We start from the raw sequence: 12729 nt of genomic DNA on the forward strand, positions 1-12729 counted from the left end.
TTTCCTATTCTAGTGGGGCACTTTTTACGCGATGCAATAGTGCTGAAGGAGAAACATCTCTAGTTCTCGTCCACTTTCTGTTCTGAACCCACGCAAACCACCTCCTCTAGCTGCGGCTGGACTGTTAGTGCAGTTGGTGCGTCGCCCAACATCAATGGCTAACATGGTTGCGGTATTCATACTCCAGAACGACAAACGGTGCAGCTGTAGTCAACGAGACAGGTTAATGATGCAGAAATACCCAGAATTTGATGCAAAAAATGTTTCCGGTTCATTCAGGTCCGAGTCCACGATCGGCGGCACAAGGCACACGGGCATTAAGCGTGGAAGGAGCAGCCGGCCGCGTGTGGTGTGCAACAGCGCGGCGCAGCCTCGCCGCCAGATGCCAAGGATGCCGTTCTTCGAACTACTTTCGCGTCAAAGGCTAAAATAAAGGCAAAACATACAAACTGAGCTGGAGATAACCAGAAAGCCGTTGATTTTGAAAGTAGCCCGGTAGCAAAAGGGGTGATGCAGCATTTCGTGTTTCCCAGGGAGCGGGCAGCGGTGATAAGACGCTGTTGGGTTCCCAACGGCTTCAGTTCTCTGGCGGCAGTCAGTTCAAGATGGCTAGAGGACCAGAGAGCGAGAGATGGAATATCGTGCGGCTATGCCTGCGAGGATACTCGCAGCGTGTGATTTCACAGTTGTCACAAAGGCCACTCAAAACTGTGAACCGGATCATACAAGCTTACAAGAAGGAAAACCGAATCAAGGATGCACCTCGCAAGCCGCGGTCTCGAGCAACAAGTCACGAAGAAGACCTTCATATCGTCGCTGTCACAGCCGCGGATCCACATTCATCCGTCCAAGAAATACAAAAAGCGGTTGGTCTTCACGCTTCCAAAACAACGATCAAGCGGCGCCTTCGTGACGCAGGCCTGAGAAGCAGATGTTCAGTTCAAAAACCATTGCTGCGTGTGTGCAACAAAACGAAGCGCTTGGCGTTTGCCCAACAGCAGGAGTCCTGGACTGCTCACGATTGGAAAAAAGTTGTTTTTACAGATGAGTGCAGTTTCACAACCAAATGGGACCAAAAGGCTCGTGTTTGGCGACCCATAAACACCCGGTGAGTTTTCCAACTCTAATGGACTTCGTGAAGAATCTGTCTCATTTTGTGCCATTTGCCAAATATCTTTTCTTTATTTTTTTTTTACTTGGAATTCCTTTTCTATTGCTAGAAAAACTAGGTTTGGTGTGTTTGCGGACAAGACCACTGCCTGATATGATGACATGTTCTCTCTTGCATATAAAGAACGTGAACAAAATTTTAACCGTCATAACTTAGTTTTACTACGCATAGTAAGGGATCTGCGTAATGGGCACGACCAACCACTTCTTGGTACGAAAGCCTAAACTGAAATAAGTGAGCGAAAAAACTTTTATTGTGCAAAAGAGAAGGCCTCCCCCCACCTCAGCGCCAAGGCCAACGTGCAATCTTTTTGCGCAGCATCTATCAGAGCAATGTTGACGACGCATTTTTTTTCTTTTCTAGGTTCCGACCCCAGTTCGTGCAAAGAGTTGCAGCCAGTGCCCGGACCGTCGTTAGCGTGTGGGGCGTTGTTACAAAGGAAGGCCTCGGCCCCCTCGTATGGATTCAAGGAAAATTCAGGGCTGAGAGGTACTGCGACATTTTGAAAGACGTAGCTTTGCCCTACCTCGCACGTGGCCCGTTTCCCGATGAAGACTACGTGTTTCAGCATGACTGCTCGCCTGTGCATACTGCCAAGAAAGTGGAAGCACTACTACAGCAACACGGCGTGGTTGTCCTCCCCTGGCCACCTCAGTCACCCGACCTTAATGTGATTGAAAACATTTGGGGGATGATGAAGGTTGCTCTGGCACGCCAGCGTCTACACGGACTGTCTGCAGACGCCTTGTGGACTGCAGTGGAGTCCGAATGGGAGCGGCTGAAGCGAGACACAACATTAACCGAGGCGTTGTACCGATCATTGCCCGCACGTATGAGCGCAGTCATCGAATCTGAAGGCGACGTTACACGCTACTAAGTGGATGAAGAGCTCGTTAAGTCGCCTTATTTGTTGTGAATAAATTAGAGGAAAGTCCCTCACAACCACGATTTGCGAAGTAGTGTTATACTCAAAACGCATTGCAATATTCTCGATACACGCACTTCACTTTCGAAGGCCTCTCGTTTTCGAAATTACTACCCCTGTTTAAGGCGGAAAAATAGGAAAATATTTCTTGCACACAGTAGTGATTAAAGTAAAATCTCGTTAATTCGAAATGTAAGGGAGTGGGAAAAAACGTCCGAATTATCCGAATGTAGGATTATCGAAAGGTTCCGAAAAATTGCCGAAAACTGTTCGCGTGAAAGATAAATTTATTTCGTGAAAAACTGCGCAATGGCCATTTCCTCTGAGGACAAAAACTGCACGACAATGACAGTCTCTTTCAATTTCTTCGAATTCAATTTGTGCACACTATCCACAGTGCCGGAAGCAGAACTGATCCATCGTGGTAAAGGTTTCTGCGGTTACTTTCAGTATATGGTAGGTGCTCCAGCAGGAGCTTTTTTGCAAGTGGTTTCGCACTGGAGGCAGCTTTACCGCTCAAACGGCAAAGAGCACGTAGAAAGCCTGGAGTTTCGACTCATCGGAACTGAAATGCGCGCTGACCGAAGGAAGGCAAGCGCACATTGGCTGTGAAGGGACAAGACGCCTTCGAAAAACTTGATGAAGAAGGGTCAGTGACCAGGCAATAAATGTTCTAAACGGCTTGCAGCTACACGCTTCGCTTAGTATCTGATATGCGTGGGTGTTAGTCGCCGCCGCCACGTGCTGCATGACAGCGATGCTCCGAAACCGAAATTGTGCGGCAGAATTCTTTCTCGACCTATCAACGGTGGTCTGAAAATTTGCCAACACACCTGCAACCACGCAAAGTGATAGGGACGCAGGAAACGATGCATCATGCAGTTCAGGGCAGAGAACGAATATTTGAGCCCACCAGGGTAATACCTCGGCCCGTACCACATCGGGAGTCCGTCTAATAAAGAGAATCCAGCCGCGGCGCATTTGAATAAACAAGTTTTCGATGCCATAGACTTCCATAGGCGTTTGGCAGGACCTCGAAGGCAGTCGGAATTATCCGAATAAACGGTGGCCAGATTACCAAGGTTTTTGTGTATTTCTGCGTCATTAACCTGTCTCATCACCTGCAGCTGCACCGTTTGTCGTTCTGGAGTATGAATACCGTAACCATGTCGGCCGTTCATGTTGGACGAAAGATCAAATGCAGTAATAGCCTCGCCGCAGCTAGAGGATGTGGCTTGCGTGGGTTCAGAACAGAGAGTGGACGAGAACTAGAGATGTCTCTCCTGCAGAACTATTGCATCGCGGAAAAAGTGGCTCACAAGAATCGCAAATTAAACAAATATATTGCAGAAACGCCAGCCCATTATGTAGCTGCGAGGAAAATCTGGTTTTTATGTTTAGTTCTCCAGTCACGTTCCAGAGTTTCTGCCTGAGCAAGCCAAGCGCCAGAAGAGCACTGTAGCAGACGACGCGGAGCTGGCTCCACCTTCCGCGGTTTCTGCGCATGCGCCTGGTGTCGCCGATTCTCGCCGCTTCTCAAAAGGGGCGCTTCGCGGAGTGCGGCGGCCACGATGTGCAAGGTTCCCTTTAACAGTGGACCGTACTGTACATCTCAAGCTTGCTGATGTAATCCAGTACATCTCTGTGCAAAAGTTTCGGTGTGCTGTCTCCTTCGTCATCGTCCGATACATTGTCATCGCGATCACGCACTGCTGCTACAATTGCTTCATCTGTGTCTGCGTTTTTGCGGACAAAGTCATCGCAATCCTCATTCACGAAGCCTTCGAATGTGTCATCCTGTGCAACAGTGTTTTTCACCAGATCCGACCACACACGTCCGCGTTGAGGACTTCATCGACATTACCGCGGTGGCTATCATCGCTCCTCACATCAGGATCGCTGACCACGGCGTTGCGCACAAACACCACCTTTGCGAAACACTTGACGATGGTTGTTGCTTTTATCTGTCACCAAGATGCCATGATCATGCCGATGGCACTCCGCAGATTTACTTTCATTGCTTCGTCTCGCTGAAGATTAATCAGCACTCTTTTGCATATGCGCCTTTTATAAGGCGCTTTCACTGCGGCGATTACTCCTTGGTCCATCGGCTGGCTCTTGGCTGTCGTATTTTCGGGCAAGAACTTGAGGCTTATTGCGCTGAGCGTTAAATTTACATGATGGGCGCTGCAGAAATAGGACAACTTGTCACTTTTCTGACACCATGTCTTCATCAAATTTCTGAAGCCAAGTTGCGAATAGCTCCCGAGTCATCCATGACTTTCTGTTGGCCTTATATGTAATCGGCTCCACTTTTTTGAAACAGCATGGCCGCACCGACCTTTTGATCACAAATAAACGCCTCTTGTCGCTGCCATCCATATTATCGCAGAAGAGAAACAGTAAACCACTCCTTCAAAGCCTTTCTACCGGAGCAGCGTTCGTGGGACAGTGCAAGTGTGCGGCTTGGGAGCAAATTGTAAAACGAGCCAGCCTCATCCACATTATAAATGTCCCGCTAGGCATACTTCGCCAGCATGGTCTCAATGTTATTCTGAGCCAGACCTGAACATCAAGATTCGTCATGGGCATCTACGACTACAAAATTAGATGTTCGCAAATCAGGGAAAATCTAGGGTGGCAGTTGTTGTCCACATGCAGAAAAATAATCAGGTTAAAGCTTTTACACAATATTAACAGCGGTAACACAGGAATCGATAAGAACATACATTTAAAACCACCTGATTATCAGTCTAAAAGACGTGACAATTCCTCGAAAATAAGGGCCTATTAAAGTCGTATTAATGTATTTAAGTTTTCATTCTTTCCGCGAACAATTGCAGAGTGGAATTTGCTCCCGAATGAGGTAGTGTCTGCACCCAATTTTTCATCTGCCATAGAGAACTTTACATGAATCGGTTTTAGAGAATATTTCCACTGTGCCATTTTATGCATTGTCTAACAAATTTTATAATCGGATGTTGTTAGTATTGGATCTGTTGTCTTTCTCTACTAATTACGATTATTGTATTTTTAATACCACAGAAGATACGATGCCGTTGTTTGCGAAGTTGACCTTTATGTTTGTAATTAATCCCCCTACGATAATGCCCAACTCGGGCGCTGTAGGTATTTGTAATAAATAAATGAATAAATAAATAAACAACAGAATTGTCAACTTGTGCACTCTCGCCGGAGATAACACGGCAGCTTATTTCATGTCCGATCCTTAAACCGCTGAATCCACTCATTTAATGGGTTGAAACTGTCGTGGCCCAACAAGTTGGCAAATGACCTGGCCTTTGCTTGCAGAATCAGACCACTCACGGGCACATTCTGGTCTCGTACCTCGCAGAACCACTTGAACAAAGCAGCATCGACATCTTCATACTTTGACAAACGTATCCGCTTCCTTGCTAGTGATCCATAATTTTCTTGCAGTTGCTGTTGCACCTTATCCCTGTTTTTCCAAATTGCCGATACTGTTGTGTCGGCGATGCCGTACTTCTGCCCAACAGAAATCTTCTTTAGGCCACTTTCGACGTCTTTAATGATGCTTTGCTTCGTCTCCAGGAATAAAGCTTGCCGTTTTTTGAGTTGGAAAGATGAGGCGCCATGGCAACTCAGCCCAGCGTGGCACAAGTAGCGCGACACAAACGCAAGACAAGGAAACACATTTTCCGGTAGCTAGGCCTACGACGCTAGCAGGGCACTTTGGTATCACAAGACGACAACTCGCGCACACCCACACAGGAGAAAAGGCAGAAGACTGGCGCATGTGCAAAGTCAGCCTGTCAACTGGCCACCCCCAGCAAATGGACCTCCCCAACGTTTCCCCTTCTCACCCTCTGAATGGGACCCACCCCGTTACAACAGCGGCACGGTTGCTCCGTCTGACTCGGCCTCGCCCTCGCGGCGTTGCACGAAGAAAAGCAAAAGATAAGGCTGATAGTTGCACTTCTTTTCTTTGCAAGCTGTACAGTCTCTCTCTCCTCTATTTTTCTCCCCTCTTGCGACGGGTTTCGGGGCTTTCTTCTCTCATTTTATAGAGGGTGTGGGCATCGTAGTGCGGGGGAGGGGGGGGCTCCCTTTTCTTCGGAGAAACCGCACTATACCCGGTCTTCATTCGTGCGCGACTGAACACTAAGCGGTAAGCTGACACATTAAACTCTGTGGGAGGCATACTGGTGGTCACATAAAGCCGCATTATATGCGGTCTCGTGCTATAGGTGGTTACGTTATAAATGGTCTATGCTGTATTTCTTTTCGAAGTGATGCCAGTACGACAAGCAGGTACTTGCTGCCACTGGCAGAAAAGTTCTTACAGAGAACATCGTTCTGGAGACAAAATGACGGCAGTCCCCTGGCATAGAGTTGTGGAACGTCTTTACTTCAGCCTTCCAAGAAATTAATTAGTGGGAACAGCTCTGCGTCATGGCGCTGCTCCTGTGAAATGGTGACGGCGTCGACACTGCCCAAAAATGCACCGTCCACGTCCACATCATGCGGACTCGATGGCTGACCATGAGAGGCAGTCGGCATCGGTGTGCCTCTTTCCTGATTTGTAAGTTTTGGTCATGTCAAACTCCTGAAGCCTAAGCCTCCAGCGCACCAGACGGCCAGATGGATCTTTCAAGTTAGTCAGCCAACAAAGAGAATGATGATCACTGACAAACCTGAATGAACGGCCGTACAAATGCGGGCGACATTTGATAACCACCCTACGGCAAGGCATTCCTTCTTGGTAGTCGAGTAGTTTTCCTCCGTACAAGAGAGAGTTCGGCTAGCGCAGGTGATTACTTCTTCGGAGCCATCTTACCACTGCACCAGTACAGCACCCAGACCAACATTGCTCGCATCAGTGTGAAGTGCTGTAGGGGCATCTTGGTCGAAGTGCGCAAGAGCAGGAGGCGTTTGCAGGCGTTGGCGTAGTTCGCTAAGTGCTACTTGCTCATTTTCTCCCCACAGAACGCAAACATCGTCTCATGTCAGGCATGTTAACGGCATAGCAATACATGAAAAATTCTCAATAAGGCATCCTTAATAGGTGCACGGCCCCAAGGAGTGTCTCACGTCCTTCTTGTCGGATGGTGTGGGGAACTTTGCCACAGCATCTATTTTGGCTGGATCAGGTCGTTAACCCTCGTGACTGACGACGTGGCCGAGAAAGAACAGTTCACTGAAACCAAAATGACATTTCTCTGGCATTAACGTCAGGCCAGCCGAGTGTATGGCTTGGAGAATAGTGAGTAACCGGCTTAGGTGCTCCACAAATATAGCTGAGAACACTATGATGTCATCTAGATAGACCAAGCATGTTTGACACTTCAGGCTTGATAGTACGGTGTCCATTAGACACTGGAAAGTGGCAAGCGCTGAGCATAAACTGAAAGGAAGGACCTTAAATTCATAAAGACCATCAAAAAACATGAATAGGAACAACAAAAAAATACCACATTCCTGAAAATAAGTTTGTGAAAACACAAAACGAAAAAAATATAACTCCTATGGTACTTAAAACCAAGAGTAAACCAAGAGTATTTATTTAAAATCGTCTCAATCGTCTCAATCGTCTTCTCACCCCAGGTTTGTAATGGTTTTAATAAATGCATTGTATTTTCTTTAAGTACTTGTTAAATAGCAACTGATTCATTTTAAGCTCGGAAAACAAGTATTAAATGTCCCATGTACATGTAAACCAGTGCAAAAGCCATCCAGAGCTGCTCTTTCTTCTTTTGTCCTTTGCAATGAAGCTAAAAAGCAGACGATGCGCAGCATTGTAGAAGGCACGGGGTTATTTTTATCTCGCGATCTGGCATGTGCTGCAGCTTTCCAATCACGAGAGCTCTACCAAACCAGTCATCAAAATACAAAAAGTGTTTATTTACACCAAGAAATATGCGTTTTTGACATTATTTCATGGTTTTCGTCAGTATTTGCATGTCATACTCTGTTATTCTTTCGAATTCAGCTTCAGCGTTATCTTTTGTATGAAATTTCTCCATTTGTTCATTGGCGCTCTTGAGGCTTTCGCTTATTCACTTGATCTGTGCTTGCATTGTGAGCAACTGTTCTCGATTAGCTCCTTCATTAATTTGCTGTTCTGCTCATTGATGAGCTGCGTGATCTGGGAGTGAAGCACTTTCCTTTTCTTTGTTACTATTGTTTGCTAACTTCTAGGTGGGTAACAATGACGTCTTACTTGTCAGTCAGCCATTCCAATGCTTATGGTTTTCACTTCGGTCTTCTTGCTCGATCCAGGGGCCGTATCCTGAAAATAACCACTTTGGCGATACTATTGCCTTAGCAACGCCTCTGCCACTGCCGCACGCTGATTGGCTGTTTTAGCAAAGCCAGAAAATACATAGTGCCATGTAGTACTTCTGGCCTACGTCAGTTTGCCATTATGGTGTTGTTGGGTGCTTCCGACATATATTAAGTAAATGAACATGTCTTTTTGCGGTCGATTAGTGATGTAGTGTAATAGAGACAAGAGAGTTGGTAGTTTCTAGTATTCTTTTTATGGCAGTTTGCACATAGTTTTGCACAGCCGTATTTGTTGACTGTTGATCAGCTATTGCATTGTGTTTCCTTAATGTCAGTGACAATTTTCAGCTACAGTGTCTTAGAATAGCTGGCAGCGGAACTCTGAACAATGCATTGCTCGCGTGATTAAGGGTGACCTGTTGGTGGTGAAGTGTAGTAGAGACAAGTCAGACGATGCCGCTCTGGCGGTGCACGATGGCTGACAAAGACAAACGCAGAAATTGTGTGTCACTTTATAATATCATCAAAAACGTGTTTCACAACCGTGAGAGTTGTAGGACAATTTATTCATTAAAATAAAACTTTTCACCCTTTGTTTTTCAATTTCTTTTACCTAAAGTGGCCGTAGCCAACCATAGTCAGTGCGCAGAAGCCATACTGTGGCCATTACCCTCGAAAGCAACATACCTGAGCTGCTCTGTACTCGCATAGCACGCTCGCTCATGCGTTGTGAAGCATCTTAGAGTGCGTGTTGGTAGTGCATGCTGTGGTAGTGTAAGCAGCCATTTGATTTATTGACCTTGATTATCGCCAAAGTGGATCGTTTCAGAATACGGCCCGAGGTTGATTTGCTGCTCCACGACCGTTTCCTTATCTGCTGCTTTGCAAGTTGACCTTTTTAGTGGGAAGGGAGGTAGTTTCCTGGTTCATGGCACCATTTGTTAAAACGATCGAGACCGGTGACTGCTTCAAACATGAGCCATTTATTGAAGAAGTAAAGTAGCATGCACTTGCTACAAGGAGCCGTTCTTATGCTCTTTGTCTTCAAGTCCTTTAATGATGATATTTTATAGCTGGAAATGTGCAAGAGTCGTTAGCTGTCATTTTGAAAATACCTGGACTGCCAAATTCACTCCTATTTCACATTTGAAGTACAAACAACACGGTGAGATCAGTTACAGTATGACAGTAGGATGCATGACCCCTTTAAGGTCACAAATTATTCCTTTCGTTTCTGCTTTATTTTTATTCTTTACATGCTTGCAGTTTTTTACCTCTTCTGCATTGAATCCATTGAATACACCAACAATCAGGCAACAATTTGGTCAAAAGTACAGAAAATTGGGCATCTTGGTGCTGGCTCATGTGTGCAGACAGCAGAAAATCACAATCACAGAGAGAAGGAATTCAAACGCCACTGAACTTGAATGCAGTTTAGCACTCGCCTTGTTAAAGAACTACTGGCAGATCCAGAGGGAGGGAAGTGTAATTGTTTTTATAGTGTGCCACATCCTTTTGGCATGTTCTTCATTATGGTTTCTGCAAAGTGCTCTGATATAAGAATACTTGCATTAAGGCCAACTGTTGGCTGCAGAGTCGCCTTCTGTGGAGCAAGCAGCTGAGACCTGAGTTGAGGTTGGCTTTCAGCAACCTTCAACTGGATGAGACCAGGGAGTCGTCAGAGTGCTACAGCCGTGCCATGGAGTCTGAGCTCACGCTGACACCACTTCCAGAGATTTGCCTTGGACTTGATCCACATGTGGAGAGTGAGTGTTTGGTGCTTGTGCTGGTTTGTCAGATGCCCTGTTTCTGCGCAAGACTGCAAGATTAAACAGCACGAACATTCCACAAAGAACATACGCACAGGACCTGTCTTTGTCGTTGTCTTTTCATGCTGTTTAAACTTGAAGTCTGTTGCACGTACTTGCCAAAACAGAAGTACTTCTCCGTGCAAGAATTTGTGAACGTAACTGAGATGTAGTACAATTAACTAGTTGGTTGTATGTCTTCACATTTGAGAACTGACGGCAAAACACTCATCGCCTTTTGGCAAACTAGTTCTGCGGTAGCCGCAAGGTAGCAAAATTTTCATAGAAGAGTAACATTGTCATCTACCCATGAGTAGCACAGCGCTACAAGGGAAACCTACATTGGTTTGTCAGAGAAAGCTTCACCGGCCAAAATAGACCATACTATATGTAGCCTGACATGGACCATCTAAAAACAGAATTCTTCAGTCATACCAGTCACGAAAGTCTGCTGCAAAACCTGGACACACCCATAGGCAAATCCACACGGGTTTGCAAACCAACGTGCCACCTGTATCTGTTCACTTTAGTATCTATTGAATTTATGCTAAACAATTTATTTTGCTGAATGGGCTTAGTCTGCTCCATAGCAAGTGGTACAGTGCATGACCATTATAGCCAAGTGAACTGTATAATGAAGGATTTTGGAGGTCTCAAGCACTTCGTTATAAAGGCCTTTGACTGTACTGTGTGAACTCTTTTCAATGCATTCTGGCAGCACCTCGAGACACACGTGGGTATAGGTAGTTTTAACATTACGAAAGCTCCGTCTCATCTAGATGTGAATATTAAGTTGAATATGCATAATTTTTCTCTTGTCATATATGCTTATGATTTGGTCTGCCTAGTATCATTTCTTTGTAAACTTGATGCAGATCATGGTTACAGCAGCTCTCACCAGACACAACATTCTCAGTGTGGTTTGAAGATGATAGTTGGAGAATTGTTTCTTTTACACCCGAGCTTCAATACTGTGCCTTTAATTCTTTGATGCAATTTTGCTGGCCCTGCATCTTTGATGGTTGTCCTGTGCCATGAAAAGTTATTTTCATTGCTGCTACATCACCCAGAGACCAGTTTGGCATTTTTCATTATGCTCATTCTTTCAGTCCCAAAAGAATGGATCAAAGCTCAAGAGGAACGAGTTGACAGAAGGAGTCGTCTGCTCTATGCAATTCCTCGGTATATGCTCTCTGTTCAACCTCCTTGCTTTGCTAATCAGTGGCATGCCATGTGTAGGCTTGTATTTGCTACAAATAATTCTCACCTCTACACGTGTAGCTCTTGCACACTATGGACTGGTCTTGTGCAGTTGGATGATCGAACCGAAACATGTCAAGTTTCCACCTGTTTTAACTCCTAGAAGAAAAGAAGTGTAGCGTAATCAAAGCCATGCCAATTAAGCGCCAGCCACCCCTTCATCACTTGCTTAGAGGGACACTAAAAGCAAATATTAAGTCAAGCTAAAGTGATAGATAAACATGTCAAGTTTCCACCTATTTTAACTCCTAGAAGAAAAGTGTAGCGTAATCAAAGCCATGCCAATTAAGCGCCAGCCACCCCTTCGTCACTTCCTTAGACGGACCACTAAAGGCGAATATTAAGTCAAGTTAAAGTGATAGATTAGTGCTCGAGGAACTCTGAGGCATCAATATTATCGCAAACAGAGCCTTAATAATCGAGAAACTGAGGTAAATGCAGGATATGATTAGAGACTCCCCCAGGACATTCAAGTACTTGCCCGATGACGAAAGCATTCCTCAGTACTTCTGTCACTAGTACGCAACTACTCATCATAAAAAAGATCCTTGTATTATAAGACAAAATAAAATGTTACTTGCCCAATTCTATTTCATTGTTAGAAAAAAGAACTCATTGAAATTACCCTTGACAACGACACGGGCGGTCGAAAGGTTTCGCTTTCGCTGAGCTCCGCGCCGCCCACGCTTTTGCATTTCAGCAGTTTCGTTATCGCATAGTGCTTCACTGAGTCTGCTGGCTCGCGAAACTCGCACAAACTGCATGTAGCAGAGAACTCAACTTCCATGTTATGCTGCGGGATGCCCGAACAGTCTAAGCCACTTGACCAAAAAGCAGCTACAGTGGCGAATCCGCCGCTTTCTGTCAGGCGCCATTTTACTCACCGATGGAAGGCAGCAAAGAGTGGTGATGGCATATGCAATGTCGCCACTCCCCAGTTTGGTGGCGGGACATTTGAATTTTGATAAAGGTACTTGGACCCTTCAAATGCAATTTTCTCGTAAACTAAGTCCTTTCTCGGCACGAAACAAGCATTGCGAGGTTTCTGCGATGGTATTTAAACTGTCCACATTGACTTAGTATTTGCCTTTAGTGTCCCTTTCATTGTGGACTCTCCAGTGTCTCCTGTAAATCACACATGGGCTGCTCTGGTCGACGCCGCACATCGTGCGCTCTTGTATTACTTTCAAATGAGTTTCACAGAAAAATGTAAATTGCCTTTTGTGAAACACATTTGTGGATTTTTTGCACTTGCAACTCGATTTGGTGCCCTAGTACAAGTGCCACTCAGGACGAGC

General features: G+C 45.5%; 1 protein-coding gene across 4 annotated transcripts in view; it reads left to right on the top strand.

Moving 5' to 3' along the window:
- Grip163 (gamma-tubulin complex component 6) overlaps positions 1-12729 on the top strand; it is a 525896-nt gene that overhangs the window by 321979 nt on the left and 191188 nt on the right. For all 4 annotated transcript variants that reach the window (XM_075670058.1, XM_075670059.1, XM_075670060.1 and 1 more), the window contains 2 exons: positions 9958-10129; positions 11281-11353. In XM_075670058.1, coding sequence (XP_075526173.1) covers positions 9958-10129; positions 11281-11353 — 245 coding nt within the window. The remainder of the gene's footprint in view (positions 1-9957; positions 10130-11280; positions 11354-12729) is intronic.

The sequence above is a fragment of the Dermacentor variabilis genome, chromosome 9 (genome assembly GCF_050947875.1).
Source record: "Dermacentor variabilis isolate Ectoservices chromosome 9, ASM5094787v1, whole genome shotgun sequence".
Classification (NCBI taxonomy): Eukaryota; Metazoa; Arthropoda; class Arachnida; order Ixodida; family Ixodidae; genus Dermacentor; species Dermacentor variabilis.